The 17,581-nt window shown below is 41.1% G+C and overlaps 1 protein-coding gene across 2 annotated transcripts in view; it reads left to right on the top strand.

Moving 5' to 3' along the window:
* Positions 1-17,252, top strand: part of LOC142443569 (17-beta-hydroxysteroid dehydrogenase 13-like) — a 32,365-nt gene extending 15,113 nt beyond the window's left edge. For both annotated transcript variants that reach the window (XM_075544893.1, XM_075544895.1), the window contains 5 exons: positions 43-174; positions 2,493-2,599; positions 4,733-4,870; positions 12,507-12,623; positions 17,162-17,252. In XM_075544893.1, coding sequence (XP_075401008.1) covers positions 43-174; positions 2,493-2,599; positions 4,733-4,870; positions 12,507-12,623; positions 17,162-17,252 — 585 coding nt within the window. The remainder of the gene's footprint in view (positions 1-42; positions 175-2,492; positions 2,600-4,732; positions 4,871-12,506; positions 12,624-17,161) is intronic.
* The last annotated feature ends 329 nt before the right edge of the window (positions 17,253-17,581 follow it).

A 17,581-nucleotide genomic window follows, 5' to 3' on the forward strand; every position in this document is an offset into this window, starting at 1 on the left:
TTCGTAACACAACCACTGAATGTGTTCTTTCATTATCAAAAGGTGAAAAAAGAAGTGGGTGACGTAACCATCGTGGTCAATAATGCTGGGACAATATACCCAGCAGACCTTCTTAGTACCAAGGATGAGGAGATTATCAAAACATTTGATGTCAACATCTTAGGACACTTTTGGGTGAGTATGAATCAGAAAAAGCCATTGGCTTGTGTATACCCAGACACCTCCGCTTAAGAAACATAAAAGTTCGAAAATGAGTTCATATCCTTCTGGGTAGGAGACTGGCCAGAAGATCTTCGCCTTATTTCAAGAATAATAATCAAATTAGTTAGAGCTGTAGAGTCGCACCATCTATGACAAAGCCGCTTGGTCTGACTCATCGTACGTAACAGAGTCTGGCACATGGCATGTGTGGGAATCTGGGTGGACTAGAGAACCAAATCCATAGAAACTCATTTGTGTCTAAGAGAGAGTTTTCTATAAAGGGTCATTGTACATTAAGAAAGCATCCCAACCCAGTCTAGTCCAAGCCCATAAGTCCAATATTACCCATATGTCTGATGCCAATCTATAAAGTCCTCTTCAGACTCACAAAACACATGCATTGACGCCAAATGCAAGACAATCACAGGCCAATTGGTAGAAAGTCTTTGGATTCAGTGGTGGTGTGAGCATCTCAGTGCTGGCAGGGGTCTCCTTGTGGCTTCTCCAGCATCCAGGGCTGCATCGGGGTAGGTTCATGTGACTTCTTCTCAGGGATGTCTCACAGGAAGTGAATCTTTTCAGTATAGTGTCTTCCATGGAGTGACTAGAGAGAGAGTGTGTCTTCCATCTCCATGGAGGAAAATACAGCAGTTCCCAGACCCTCAGGAGAAGGCCATGATCACCCAGAAGTCTCATTGGCTCTGACCCGATTGACAGACTAGACTCCAGCCCTTCACTCCGAATCCTCAAATTGACAAACGATTATATAACGACCACAGCATGTATTCAACAAAAATTGTGGAATAGACGAAGTAGCAGATAGAGACTGAAAATCCTAAATATTATGATAGCATAATCCAGGGAAGTCTGGGCTTTGCGCATGACACCCAGTGAAATGCCCCAGGTCTTGGTTCCTGGAGGTGCTAGCCCAAGCTTGGTGGCTTACAACAACGATAATATGCATGTTCTGTTGGCAGTCTGCAGTCTGGGTGGGTCAGGAATTGTGGGGGATCTGGTTGAATGGCATCCTGGTGCCACCATGATTCTGCAGTGAGCTGTTAAATGAAAGGTTGGCATGTGGGAGAAAGAGAGGCGGTCTGCTTCTGTAGAAATGACAGTCTTGGAAGCCCTCTGGGATGGTCCCTCTCTTCTGCACAATCACTGGGAGTCCAAATTGACTCAGCAGCAGCAAATGTGGTTGTTTGCATGGTTTTCCTTTTCGGTGGCTTGGTGGTTCTGAGTCTCATGAAATTATAAAAGATGCAAAGGTCGATAAAATGCTAAAAAAATTATTGATATTTCTCACAATAACTACAGCTTTTTGGAAAAGAAATACTTTGTTTTCTGTAGCATTACTACATAATTCACACTATTAAAAGTAAATTTTTTAAAAACTCCAACTCACTGCCATGGAGTTAATACCAACTCATAGTGAGCCTGTAGGCCCAGTGAGTTTCCAAGACTGGAACTCTTTATGGACGTAGAAAGCCTTGTCTTTCTATGGAGGGGCTGGTGGTCTCGAACTGCTGAGCTAGCAGGTATCAGCTTCATTCATAATCCAGTACACCACGAGGGTTCCAAGTCAAGTCTGACTCGTGGCAACCCTATGAAACAGACTAGAAGTGCCCCTGTGAGTTTCTGAGACTCATTCGTTACGGGAGGAGAAAGTGCAGGCTTTCTCACTCAGGGCTGCTTCCTGGTTTCTTACTGCGGACCTTGCTGTTAGCAGCCCAGTGTGTAATCATTACAGCACCAGGACTCCTGCTCTTTAAAATAAGGAGATGCTAAAGCTGATCACGAAGCTTAGTGAGGGTGGCTCCGTGCAGAAAGCAGGGTCTATTCGGCTCGGATGCCTGGGTGGACGTTCACAGGGCTTCACCCCCTCTAAGTGGAATGCCAAAGCTCCAAACCAAAAGATTGTATGATATCAGATTACCATAGGATATTCTTGCAGTCCTGAGAATTCTGATGTTTTCCCTTCATGTTGTTGGAATGGTACGTCCAGAAGGGAGATATTTGAATCTTTCTGAAGGAAGAAGTGGACATAACCAGAATGAGTTCTTGGTCTGTGGTCACAGTATATGGGACTTAATATTAGCTTCAACCCATAAAATGTTTGACTTTTTATTTCTATCACTCATATAAATGTAATCATGGGGTTTATGTGTGCTTTTCATTTCACTACACATTCTGTTTCAAATGCTGGGCCTCCGTAACAGAAAGATAACTACTTAATTTGGAAACCTAACACTTATGCTATTGTTTCTCTTCATTCTACAATTATCCTTAAGATCACAAAAGCCTTTCTTCCACCAATGATGAAGCAAAACCATGGCCACATTGTCACGGTGGCGTCGGTGTGTGGCCATGCAGTGATTCCTTACATCATCCCTTATTGGTAAGTATCTCAAAGCAGTGCTGCCGATTTTTATACTTTCAAGTTGTTAGCCCTCAAATCCCAATCCTCATAGCGGGATCTTTGGGATCTCTAGCATTTAGATGGGATGTAGAATGCAGTGTCTCTTCTGAAAACATGGAGACTACTTGTAATCATCTCTAATGTCATTTTGGATCCTGGAAACTGCACTGGATAAAAGCAGGAGTGCCAAGCATATTGCCATCGTTCCTGGAATGAGCAGCTGCTGCTTTGAGGAAGAGGAAGCCTTCCGACTAAGAAGCAAATCACGCAGAGGGCCAAGGGGACACAGGTCTGTCCCAGGCCTGCTGAGTTTCTAATATGAGTTTATGAGCGTGGCCGCTGGATGAAGCATTTTTTCAATGTGTTTGTGATGTGTGTGTGTGTGTGTGTGTGTGTGTGTGTGTGTGTGTGTGTGTAAACCTCAGCCTGATTACAAAATGCAGATGCCTCACTCTATGCCTGACCACGGACAGGAAAACAAAAGAAGGTGATGTATAAACAAACACACGCATTCATTTTATCTGGACCTTCTGAACACAGATTCAAACAAAGAAATCAAGACATGAACATGGCAAACCTTTATAAGGGGAGACTTACCCAAGACAGAGGAGAAACATGCAAAGTCCCACATACAACGTTGTCAAGACAGATGTTACCTATGTGGTATTTCTAAATATGTTCTTCCTGATTCTAGCGGGGTTTTTTTGTTTTTCCCAAAATACCAGCAGTAAAAAAATACTGACAAGAAGACAGTTTATTTGTGTGCTTTTTGAGTATGCCAAGGTACTCAAGTGTGTGGATCATCACAAACTATGAATAGCCTGAAGAAGAATGGGAATTCCGGAAGACTTCGTTGTGCTCATGCAGAACTTGTACATGGATCAAGAGGTGGTTGTGTGAAAAGAACAAGGGAATGATGGATGGGTTAAACATCTTTGTGTGTCAGGGTTCTATCCTGTCACCATATGTACTCAATCTGTGTGCTGAGCACACCATCAGAGAAACTGAGATATAGAAGACTGTGGTATTGAGTTTGGAGGAAGGCTTATTAACAACCTGCGGTATGCAGCGGAGACAACCTTGCATGTTGAAAGTGAAGAGGAATTAAAACATTTGCTGGTGAAGATCAAGGATTGTAGCCTTCAACATGGATTACAATTCAACCTAAGCAAAACCAAAATCCTCACAACTAGACCAACAGGTAACATCATGATAAATGGAGTAAAGTTTGAAATTGTCAAGGATTTCGTCTTAATGGGATCAGCAATCAGTGCTCATGGAAGCAGCAGTCAAGGGATCAAAAGACAAGTTGTATCAGGTAAATCTGCTGCACAAGGCCTCTTTACAGTATTAAACAGCAAGCGTGTTACTTTGAGCACTAAAGTGCATGGTATTTTCACTTGCCTCAGATACATTTGAAAGTTGAACATTGAATAAGAAGAGCATAGAAGAATCGATGCATTTGAATTGTGGTGCTGCAGAACACCATTGAAAGTAGTATGGGCTGTCAAAAAGACAAACATTTGTCTCAGAAGAAGTATGCCCAGAGTACTCTGCAGAGGCAAGGCTGGCGAGACTTCATCGTACATACTTTGAACCTGTTGTCAGGAGAGCCAGTCCCTATCGAATATCATGCATGATCATGAGAAGGGGCAGAGAAAGAGAGGAAGACCCCTAAGGAGATGGACTGACACAGCGGCTGCAACAATGGGTTCAGGCATAAGGACAATTGTGAGATGGCAGAGGACTGGGCAGGGATTCCTCTATTGTGCATAGAGTCACTATGGGTCGAAACGGACTTAAGGACCCCTGACAATGACAAGGAAGAGAGCATCAACATTGAATGGAAAGCCTGGCATGCAAGGTGGGAAAGGCCATGACGCCAGTCAATAAACATTATTATCATTTGCTATATTGTTCTCATTGCAAACTAACTCTCGGTAATTAAGTGACAATGAATGGCAATTTATCCTCTCAGAGAAGAATCACTTTACTGGTTTTTAAAGCTGAACCACTGCTGTGTTATCTGATGGGGAGGGGGGGGCTAATGTAGTTCAGAAAGGTGACAGTTGTACTTTCCCTTAATAACTATGGCGTATGGTTCTCTTACAGTTCCAGCAAATTTGCTGCTGTTGGCTTTCACAGAGCTCTGACAGCAGAACTTGAAGCCTTGGGGAAAACTGGCATCCACACTTCGTGTCTCTGCCCATTTTTTGTGAATACTGGGTTCACCAAAAACCCAAGCACAAGGTAAGGTCAAATTCGATGTAGAATAGGAAAGTGATGTGAGATGTTGAAATGAAAGTTACGTGAGAAATTTATAGGTTGGTCAACAGAGAAAAGGAAATTTAGTTTTTCCCTACTAAAAGAGTGTTTGTCGAATAATAGGTTAAGTGGTTGGTCATTAACCACAAAGTCAGTGGTTCAAGCCCACCAGCCACTCTGAGAAAGAAAGATGAGGCTGTCTGCTCCCATAAAGATTTATAGTCTTAGAAATCATCAGAACTTCTACTGTGTCCTATGGGATCACTGTGAGTTAGAATCAACTCAATGGTAATGAGTGCATTAATGTCATTTTGAGGTATTTGTTCTATAGATTCATTTAAAACAACTAACAAATTTATTTCAAAGGCAACTTCATTTGAGGCTAGAGCCTCTTCAAGCTGAACTAGCTAGCTGTATACTCCCCACTTGGAGTCTCTGTGGCCATGGAGCATTGACCAGTGTTATCAGGTTGATTCCAACTCAGTGATCATATAGGACAGAAGACAATGAAACAATGGAATTCCCAAACCTGTAATCTCCTTTTAAAAAAACCCTTTTTATTGTAAATCAGGTGAAGTATTACAGAGCAATCACAAGTGTTACCTTCAATAACCCAGACATTTTGTTTCAAGCCGTTCCCTTCAATTCCCTCAATGTAACATCACCGTCCCATCGCCCTGTGTTTACTGCTTCCATTCTTCCTTCTTTCCTAACCCTTCCTGTGTCCTTGGGTTAATGATGCCCCTTTGATCTTAAACAGTTGATTACTCTAAGGTGCACGTACCTCGCTAGTGTTTTTAGTCCCCTTACAGAGATATTGGCTGGAATTGAGCCATGGGCTAGGTTCAGTTCCAGACCTGAAGGGTGACTAACGGCATGCTTTGGGGAGCCCTGGTGGCGCTGTGGTTATACATTGGGCTGCAAACCGCGTGGTGGGAGTTTGAAACAGCCAGTGGTTCCAAGGGAGAAGGACGAGCCTTTCTACTCCCATAAACAGTTACAGTCTTGGAAACCTACAGGGGGTCGCTATGAGTCAGTATTGACCCAATCACAGTGAGTTTGGTTGTTCTAACCAATAAGCTTGGTCTCTTTGATGATTTTGAAATTTGTTCCACACTCTACCCAAGACCTTTTTTTATCATTTAATTAGGAGCTCATACAACTCTTATCTCCATACATACATACACACATCAATTGCATAAAGCACATTTGGACATTCATTGCCCTCATCATTCTCAAAACATTTGCTCTCTAAGCTCTTGGCATCAGCTCCTCATTTTTCCCCTCCCTCCCTCCCTCCCTCCCTCCCTCATGAACCTTTGATAATTTATAAATTATTATTTTGTCATATCTTGCACTGTCCAACATCTCCCTTCACCCACTTTTTTTTGTCCATCCCCCAGGGAGGAGGTCACATGTAGATCCTTGTCATCGGTTCCCCCTTTCCAACCCACCCTCCTTCCACCCTCCCAGTATCACCACTCACACCACTGGTCCTGAAGGGATTATCCACCCTGGATTCCCTGTTTCCAGTTCCTGTCTGTACAAGTGTACATCCTCTGATCCAGCCAGACTTGCAAGGTAGAATTGGGATCATGATAGTGGGGGAGGGGGAGAAACATTTAGGAACTAGTGGAAAATGGTATGTTTCATTGTTGCTACATCACACTCTGACTGGCTCATCTCCTCCCCGAGACCCTTCTGTTAGAGTACCTAAGACCTTCTAACGTTATCTCTTTCAGAGCAGGTGGTGGTGGTGGTGGTGGTGGTGGTGGTGGTGGTGGTGGTAGTGGTAGCCAGGAACCATCTAGTTCGTCTAGCCACATGGTTATGGAGCCTAATGTTTGCATGGTCCATTAATCTGTTGGACTGTTTGTTTTCATGTGTCTTTTGATTGGGAGAGACTAATAGCTGCATTCTGTGGCCACTCATGAGCAATAAGTGTTACAGAAATAGACTGCCACAACTTTCTTCCACAGAGCAACTGGTTGGTCCAAACCAAAGACCTTCTGGTTAGCAGCTGAGATCTTAACCACTGTGCCACTGGGGCTTCTTTCTTAGTGTGATTGTTTTCTTTGTTGCTATTGTTAGGTGCCATCTTCCAAATTTCTTTGCAGAGGAGAGTGCTTCTGGGGGTGTTGCATCCATGTGTTGAAACATCTCAATTGGCATTCCATCAATTCCCGCAGCCTTGCTTTGCCAATTCCAGAAGAAGATGTGGAATTGGGGATACTATTGCTGATATCAGGTGTCTGTTGGCTGAAAGCACAGAATACCAGTAATAGGTCTACCTGTGTTTCACTGTAAGTGCAGCAACTGTGTGGATCTAACAAATATGGAGAACATTACAATGAATAGAAATTGCCAGAGTTGACACCAAGTCTATACAAACTATTCCAAGATATATATATATAAAGCCAACAAATACATTGAGGTAGGGGATGGACTTTGGGCCTCTGCTCACATCCTCCCTCAATATAAGAGCACTTTGTTCTAACCAATAGGTAGTCTGAGATGTTCACCCTCCCGACAAAATTGCTGAAGACAAAACGGGTGCATAAGCAAATGTGGTGAAGAAGGCAGATGGTTCCAGCTATTAAAAGATAGCATCTGGGGGTCTTAAGGCTTGAAGTTACACAAGCTGCCATTCAGCAGTGAAGCAACAAGTCCACATAGAAGAAGCACACCACTGGTGTGATCATCAGAAGTCATAGGCACCAGGTAGTAGGCATCAGTAGACACATAACAAACAAAAGTATATTGTTGAGAATGAGGGGAGCTGGAGCAGAAATTCAAAGCCCATCTGTAGAGAGTGGAACAATCTCCCCCCAGCGCAGCCACAGGGAGAGGATCAGTCACCAGGGTGCAGTAAAGCTTCGATGAAACACACTATATTTCTCTTGTTACTTGAGGCTTCCTCACCCCCCCACTACCATGACCCCAGTCTTGCTTCTCACTTCAGACTAGACCAGAACATGTGCACAGGTATAGAAAGGGATGGGAGCTCACGACACACAGAATCCAGGAGCAGGAGCGAGAATAGTGATACCAGAAGGGCCTTGGGAAGAGGGGGAGAGGAAGGGAGAAAGGGAAACCAATCACAATGATGGACACATAACCATACACCCCTCTACAGGGGAAGGACAACAGAAAGAATGGGGGAAGGGAGGCAGCAGTCGGTGTGAGAGATGAAAATAAGAATGTGCAATCTATCAGGGGATTATAAGGAGAAGGAAAGGGGGAAGAGCTGATACCAAGGGCTCAATAGAAAGTAAATGTCTAGAAAAGAATGAAGGCAACCTATGTACAAACATGCTTGATTCAATTGATGTACGGGTTATGATAAGAGCTATATGAGCCCCAATAAAATTATTTTTTTAAGCCAACAACCCTGAACTCATTTTTTGAAGTTAACATAATCCTGATACCAAAACTAGGCAAACATATTCACAGTATGTATAACTACAAACAAATATCCCTTATAAGAAAAGTTGCAAAAATAAAAGATATGGAAACATAAATACAAACTTTATAGGGAGAGGAAAGAGACTCAGGTTAAGCAGACATTCTTTTTTTTTTTAATCATTTTATTGGTGGGGGGCTCATACAACTCTTATCACAATTCATACATACATATATTGTGTCAAGCACCTTTGTACATTTGTTGCCATTATCATTCTCAAAACATTGCTTTCTTCTTGAGCCTTTGATATCAGCTCATTTTTCCTTTCCCTCCTCATCCCCACCCCTTCCTCACGAACCCTTGATAACTTATAAATTACTATTATTTTGTCATGTCTTACCCTGTTTGACATCTCACTTCACCCATTTTTCTGTTGTCTGTCCCCCAGGGAAGGGATTATATGTAGATCCTTGTGATAGGTTCCCCCTTCCTACCCCACCTTCCCTAAACCCTCTGGGGATTTACACTCTTACCACGGGTCCTGAGGGGTTCATTTGTCCTAGATTCTCTGTTTCCAGTTCCTGTCTGTACCCGTGTACATTCTCTGGTCTTGCCAGATTCATAAGGTAGAATTGGGATCATGATGGTGGAAGGGGAGGAAGCATTAAAGAACTAGAGGAAAGTTGTATGTTTCATCATTGCTACACTGCACCCTGACTGGCTCATCTCCTCCCCATGAACCTTCTTTAAGGGGATGTCCAATTGCCTACAGATGGGCTTTGGGTTCCCACTCCACCCACCCCCTCTTTCACAATGATATGATATTTTGTTCTTTGATGCCTGATACCTGATCCCATCAACACCTCTTGATTACAGAGGCTAGTGTGCTTCTTCCATGTTTTCTTGCTTCTAAGCTAGATGGCCACTTGTTTACCTTCAAACCTTTAAGACCCCCGATGCTATATCTTTTGATAGCCGGGCACCATCAGCTTTCCTCACCACATTTGTTTATGCATCTGCTTTGTCTTCAGTGATCATGTCAGGAAGGTGAGAATCATGGAATGCCAGTTTTATAGAACAAAGTGGCAAAAACTTCTTTAGAAGAGAACTAGGAAAGAGGACTCTCACTTCCCAACCTCAAAACCTGTCACACAGCCACACTAGCTAAAATAGCCTGGTACTGGTACAATGACACCTATGTAGACACATAGAATAGGATCGAGAACGCAGGAACAAATCCATCCACTTACAGACAACTGATCTTCAACAAAGGGATGAGTGAAAAATACCCAATGGGGAAGAGCTAGTCCTTCAACAAATGGAGCTGACAAAATTGGATGTCCATCTTCAGAAGAATGAAACAGCACCCATGAAATTAAGACCTAAATGTATTTTTAAGAAGCTATAAAGAACATCCATGAGAAAAAAAAGAGGCAAATCTAAGGACCCTAGTATAGGACATAAACACACTATCAAACACAATTGGAAAAAAGAACTCATAAAGTTAAAGGGCAAACTAGATAACAGGGACTCCTCACAAGGACTCTTTAAAAGAAGACTCTCATGTGCTTTGAAAAACTTCATCAAAAGAGTAAGCAGAGTGAGAAAATATTTTTGGCAAACACACATCAGACAAGGGACTACTCTCTAAAATCCATAGAAAACTGCAACACATCAATACGAGAAAGATCCACTTAAAAATGGGAAAAGGACAGAAACAGACAGCTGACCACAGAAAACATCCAGGGGGAAGCCATGTGTACAATAACTAGACATCCGAGCAATGCAAATCAAAAACAAAAATGAGGTACCATCTTCCACCAACACTGAGAGCAAATAAAAATTAAAAACACAGAAACTAACAAATACTGGAGAGGGTGCAGAGAGACTGGAACTCTCGTACACTGCGAATGGGACTCTAAAGATGTACAAGCACTAAGGGAAGGGAAATGGCGTTTCCTCAAACAGTGGGGAACAGAAATTCCATTTGAACCAGCAGTCCTTTTGCTGGGTACATGCCCCAAAGAAGGAGGAGCCATACACAGGCAGACATGTGCACAGAAATGCTCATCACACCCTTGTTTACAAATAGCAAAAATATGGAAATAACCTAAATGCCCATCAGTGCATATACACAATGGAATCCTATGCATCTTTTAAAAATCTATGAAGCACCTCCTAGCATGGACAGACCTGGAGAATAATATGCTGAGTGAAATTAATCCATCAGTCACAAAAGCAAAAATGTTGTACGTGTCCACTATTGTAAAGAAAAAAATCTAAGCAAAAGGTTTCGTCTGAAAGGAAGCAGACTTTGATGGTTATCGTGTGGGGAGGGGGGTGCAAAGGGAAGAAGATGAAGCAGTCGGCTAGAAGGCAGGCTGACGTGACTTGAGGGCAAGGGGAGATCGTGCTCCACATGAAGAAGAGGTAGCAATGGCAGTGTGGGGGCCGGCAGGAAGGGAGGGGCAAGCTATTGGGGGAGTTGATAAATAGTGTAAGTTGCTGAATACAAAATTGATTACCTGAAATGTGAGCCTCCACCAAAATCATAATGAAAATATTAATTTTAAAGTGATGGGGGACTGGACAACATTTAATTATGCTCATCTATAGTCTTTACATGGACCAAGAGACAGTCATGCAAATAGAATACAGGAGTACTGTGAGGCCTAATATGAGGAAAGGTATGAGTATCCTTTTACCATATTTACTCCATCTATATGCTGAGCGAATGATCTGAGAAATTGGACTAGATGATGAAGAATGTGGCATCGAGACTGGAGCCGGACACATGAATACTTGCAATATGAAGGTGTCACAACTTTCGCTTGCTGAAAGAGAACCGAACTTGATACATTAACTGATGAAGTCTAAAGACTGCAGCCTTTAGTACGGGGTATAGCTCAATATAAAAATAATGAAAATTCTCACAAATGTGCCAATGAGCCACATAGCAAAAAAGTTTGAAGTTGTCAAAAATTTCGTTTTACTCAGAACTAGTCTCAATGCCCACTGAACAGTGGTCAGGAATCCAAACATGTGCTGCATTGGCTAGATCTGTTGCACAAGATGTCTTTAAAGTGTTTTCTTTTTTAAAAAAAAGGCAAGGATTTGAAGACTAAGATACATCAGACCCAAACCACAGAGTTTTAAATCACCTCATGTGCATGTAAAATCTGGACAATGTAAGTAGAACTGAAGGATAATTGGTGCTTTGAATGACAGTTTTGGTGAAGAATCTCGAATGCACCATGGATTATCAGCAGTGAACAAATCTGTAGAGGGTGAAGTGCAGTCAAAATGCTCTCTGGAAGCAAGAGCAGTGAGACTTCATCTCAGTTGCCTTGAGGGCTGGAAAAGGACCCTGTTCTTAGTACAATAGAGAGGCAGCTGAAAGAGAAGATGACCTTTAATGAGACTGACCCAATGGCTGCAACAATGGGTCCAACAAAGGAATTATTAGGACAGTGTTTAATTCTACTGTGCAGCAAGTTGATATGAGTTGGAACTCACTGGATGGCAACTAACAACTAACCACAAACATCTTTGGAACATTTTAATCCATTTACATCTTCACTCTGTTATTATCTACATTCTACACAGTGGCCTTCTACACTGGGCTTGAGAGGATGTGTACTTCTCAACAACTTGTGTACACACTCTTTAGTATCATAGAAGACACTCCTCCAGTTGTGATCTAACACTCCCTATGCACCTCTTGGACATCCAGTAAACTGCAGGATGCTCAAATGAAAGGTGAATCTCAGGTACCCAAGGACTTCATAGCACAGCCTTATGTGGTACCTCAAGAGAAAAGGAAGTATAATTATTAGCTATATAATTCCTTCCTTGCATTCATCCGACCCTGATAGATGACAGATATTTTTTCCAGGTCCCCGGTTAATCCTACCTACACCTCTGTCCTGCTTGGCTCCCACCCTCCACCCCCCACCATTTCATTCATTGCTATCATTCTGATATTATAAGTGGATGTGGAAGTATATGATAATCAAATGTCAGTATTGATAATCAAATGTCAGATAAGCAAATGTCAGTATGTTTGTTGGGCTGATAACATTTATAAAGTGAACCCTAGAGGAAAATCTTAATTCTGAATTTGGTTAAAAAACAAACATTAGTCTTCTTAGCTTTGTTAAATCAAACAACATGCAATGACAATCAAACATTTTCTTTGTTTACCTGTTTAAATCACAGATTGTGGTCTGTATTAGAGACGGATGAAGTTGTCAGAAGTCTGATAAATGGAATACTGACCAATAAGAAAATGATTTTTGTTCCATCATATCTCACTCTCACTCTAATACTAGAGAAGTAAGTATTTCTATTGCTATTGATTCTGAGTCACCCTGTCAACTTACCTGTGCTCTGATTCCAAGTATTCGATAGTTGTCCTCCATTTTGTTATTTAATGTTATTTGATCCTTCACTTGGGGGATGAATTACACCTTTAAAGGGTTATTAATGAAACAGAATGATCTTAATTCACAGCCTTACACGAAGGTGTGAATTATCCTAACTCAAGTCACACACATGCTTGAGTGGTACCTTTTATCTTCCACCATCAACACAATGGAAACTGCAGTCAAGAAAATCAAGATTTTACATGTGTTAGTCTGGTTGGCAGAGTTCTGCCTTTGTGAATGTGTGCTATTCAAAGTTTTCCTTTTCAGCAACCCCTATTGTTTGTGTAAATAATGTCTAGTCAATTAAGAGTTTAATTATCTGTACAAATCAATAATATGTGTATTGCAGTCTAAAATGGCAACCTATGCATATTATAATTTAATTTCCTCAATAGTGTTTTGAATTGTATATATTTGGCTAAATCAATGACACTAGTAATAGAATTATCTTATAAGACATTGTGGGGGGAATTTATAATGTTCTCTATCATAAAATGATGATGGTGTCTCCAACATGAACCATAGATATACAAATGAATTTTGGGTTCACACTTAATTCTGTCCCTAAAGCAATTAGTTCTAAAAATAATTTTTAAAATCATTTAAAAAGCAATTCATTCTTATAACATGGCCCTACTCAATCCCTTCCCTCATGAAGCAATCACTGAAGTTATGGGTACTATAGTAAAGTGTGGTGAAGAAATCAGATGGTGGGGGGAGTACGGAGTGGAGACGCAAAGCCCATTTGTCGGCCACAGGAACTCCCCTTGCAGAGGGGTTTTAGGGAGGAGATAAGCCAGACAGGGTGCAATGTAGCAACGATGAAAAACACAGCTTTCCCCTAGTCCTAAATGCTTCCTCCCTCCTCCCTCCCCCGACACACACACTATCATGATCCAAATTCTACTTTGCAAGTCTGGCTAGACCAGAAGATGGACACTGGTACAGATAGGAATCAGAAACACAGGGAATCCATGGCGGATGATCCCTTCAGGACCAGTGGTGTGAGTGGTGATACTGGGAACGTAGAGGGAGGGTGGGGTGGAAAGGGGGGAACCGATTACAAGGACCTACATGTGACCTCCTCCCTGGGGGACAGACAACAGAAAAGTGGGTGAAGGGAGATGTCAGACAGGGCAAGATATGACAACATAATAATTTATAAATTATTGAGCGTTCATGAGGGAGGGGGAAGCAGGGAGGGAGGGGAAAAATAAGAACATGATGCCAGAGACTTAAGTGGAGAGCAAATGGTTTGAGAATGATGAGGGCACTGAATGTACAAATGTGCTTTACACAGTTGATGTATGTATGGATTGTGATAAGAGTTGTATGAGTCCCTAATAAAACTATTTTAAAATAATAGTATATTTTTAAAAAGAAAATAAAAGAAATCAGATGGTGTGTGGCTATCAGAAAGAATAGCATCTGGGATCTTAGAGGCTTGTCTTTAAAGAAGCAGCCATCTAAGTGAGGTGTCAATTAAGTCCACATGGAGGAAGTGCACCAGCCTCTGTGATTGAAAGGTTGTAAATAATAAAATCCAAATCCAAAAGAGGGAATGGTATCAGAGCTTAAATTGTGAGCAGCTGTTCACAGATGGATATGGATGACAGTGGAAGCCCAAAATCCTTTTGCAGAGTCCCCACATGGATTAAGTCTCCAGGGAATGCCTTCTGACCATAGTCCAAGGATGTGAATAACCTCACTTTCAGACAGAGAGCATTGTAAAGTCAGCTAGAGCAGATGTAATTAGGTTAACACTTCATCAGTTGATCTCGCCTTTGTTCCATTTAAAAGTGGTTTAATTTTTTTTAAGTTTCTGCTGTCTTTTTGATTTAAGTTTTCTATTGAAGTATTCTCTACTTTCCGTCAAAATCCATTTGACATCAGCACTGATATCCCTCATGCTACTTCCTCTTCTGAATCCAGCTTGAATTTCTGGAAGTTCCCTGCGATATACCACTGCAAATCTTGTTGAATTATCTTTATGTGGTATTAAAGATATTGTTCAATCACTTCCATATTCTGTTGTATTGACCCCTTTAGACTGGGTACAAATATGGGTCTCTTCCAGTCTATTGACTAGGTGGCTGTTTTCCAAGTTCCTTGGCATAGACAGTGAGCGCTTCCAGGGCTGCACCAGCTTGCTGAAAAAATCCAATTTTATTCCATCAATTTCTGGAACCTTGTTTTTGGCAAATGCCTTCTGTAGAGCTTGGATGTCTTTCTTCAGTACCATTGGCTCTTCATCATATGCTACCTCTTGAAATGTTTGAATGTTGACCGATTCTTTTATGCAACAGTGACTCTGCGCATTCCTTCTATCTTCCTTTGGAACACTCTGCATCATGAAATATTTTGCTCACAGACGCCTTTAGCATTACAACTTGAGGCTTGGTTTTTTTCTTCAGTTCTTTCAACGTGAGGTAAGCTGAGCCTGGTCTTCCTTTTGAGTTTCTAACTCCAGGTTTGTCCACACTTTATTATCATAACTTACTTTGTCTCCTGGGGCTGCTCCTTGACATTTTCTGTTCACTCCTTTACTTCTTCATTTCTTCCATTTGCCTTAGCTACTTTATATTCGTGAACAAGTTTCAGAGTCTTTTCTGACAACCACTTTGATCTTTTTATTTCTTCTTAGTATTTCAAAAAATCTTTTCATTTTTTGGTAGAATGTAGTTGATAGTCTCAAGATTTTTTTCCTTCCCCCTTTTGGTACTTTAATAATGAGCTCTATCATATACATCTTCTTTTTATTATTAAAAGATCATTTTATTGAGACTCTTACTTGACATTCCATACACATCTTGTTTTCCCCATCTTTCCTCAAGGCTGTTCTAGCTGAAAGGGGAATAGTTTACAGAGACAATACAGTGAATATAGGTAGACTCTACCTGGTTTTACAAACAATTCTGCTACTTGCTAGATCTGTGGCTATACACCAATTATTTATCCTCTCTGACCTCAAGTTTCCAATATGTAAAAAACAAAAAAAATCTACCACCATCTGGTTGATTATGACTCATAGTGACCCTAAAATGTTTCTGAGGCTGCATGCATATCTCTACAGCATCATGTAAGCTCATCTTTCTTCAGTGAAGCAGGTTGGGCCACTGACCATGTTGCCAGCAGTCCAATGCTTACCCAACAGCCCACTAGGGCTCTCTATAAAATAGGGATGGTAATAGTGCCTCTGTCCTGCAGAGTGTAATCCAAGTAAAGCCTCTGCTATTAAATAGATAACATGTTCTGTAAATCAGATACTGGAGGCTTTGGCAGTAAGAATTTACATGAGAATTTGGGATTATTTAGCCAGGAAAAGGATAATTTCTCAGCTTTCTTGTGAAAGATGGTTTACAATAATGTAGGTTTTATTAATGAAAAAATAATTGTATTAGTTTCTTAAATCTTTACACCTCTTAATATAAACTATTCATGAAATTTGAATAGATTAATTTGACAACAGTTTAATTTTCCTCTGTAGTGTAATAGACTGAGTTAGCGTAAGATAAAGGGTCCTTTTCAAATGTAGTTTTAAAAGGCTGGCAAGTTGTCTTCCTCTCTCTCTCCCAGCCAGATCTTGCCTGAGCTCATTTTCCCACCCTCCACTCCCCAGAGCCAGCTGAGTAAATCTTGCATTAGTTGATGGTACAGAGTGATTTTCTTTGACTTTCTTTGCAGAACATGTTATTTCTGTCTCTCTGTGTTTGCTCATACTTCCCTCCTGTCATCTGCCTAATTGCATATTATCCATCATTGAACAACTATTTGTCCATTTGAAGCTTCCTTTCACTCTCCCTGCCCACATTAAAATCCTCCGCACATTTCATAACCCTCAATTACAGTTGACGTGTATGTTTCTCTAATTGCTTCAAGATACTCTTCTAAGACTCTCAATACATGAGACAATAAGCTGCTCAAAGAGAGCAGGTGGTTTTACGTTAGTTTACTTTACTATAGAGCACAAACCCAGTCACTGGAAAATACTGAAGGAGAGCTGAGCTGGGTGAACTGGAGTCTGGCAGTATCTCTCGACACGCTGTTAGCAGGAGGAACAGTGGGCAGTTTCTGCGATCACCCCAGACCTTCCATTTCAGATCTTGACTTACACGTGATCATGTATAAGATTTTTACTAAAAAAAATTAAAACATAAAAATAAAAAGATTTTTACTAATTTAAGTAAAAACAAAAGTGGTGTGTATTGGTGCTTTCTTTTTATTTATGTATGATTTGAACTCTGAATAGTAAAAGGCACTTCAAAATCGAGAAAAAGAGAAGTAGATGTAGGGGGAGGGGCAGAGAGAGCAGAGGAAAATTAATTGTGTGTCAAGTAACCTTTAGGATATTTTAACTGACAATGAAAAGGGGCTCTGGTGTCATTGATTTTAAACAGAAAACCTCATATATCTCTCTCTCTCTCCTCCTTTTATCCCCTATCACAGATTTCTTCCTGAACGTGCTCTGGCAGCTATAAATAAAATCCAGGATATTCAGTTTGAAGCAGTGGTTGGCCACAAAATCAAAAGGAAGTAAAGAAAGGAGCCAGAGCTGTGGGTGCCTCAGTGATAAGAGCTTACGCTCAAGAGGAATGCATCAGGCTTTGTTTCACAATGTTCATGCTATTAGCATGGAAAATATTGGTTTGGCATTAGCCTCAAATTAAGAAAATAAACCATCATATCTTTAAAATGTATGTTTTAATTCACTGTGTTTTTCTTCCTCTACTATTTTAAATTATGAGTTAATACATATATAGCATCATTCCATAGTTCCTTCACACCCAGTAGCATTGTGCAATTGAAGCCGTAAGGAGTTTCCAGCCATTCTTCTCCTTCCTGGACTCCTGAACAGCAGCTCCCTTA

The sequence above is a fragment of the Tenrec ecaudatus genome, chromosome 3 (genome assembly GCF_050624435.1).
Source record: "Tenrec ecaudatus isolate mTenEca1 chromosome 3, mTenEca1.hap1, whole genome shotgun sequence".
Taxonomy (NCBI): Eukaryota; Metazoa; Chordata; class Mammalia; order Afrosoricida; family Tenrecidae; genus Tenrec; species Tenrec ecaudatus.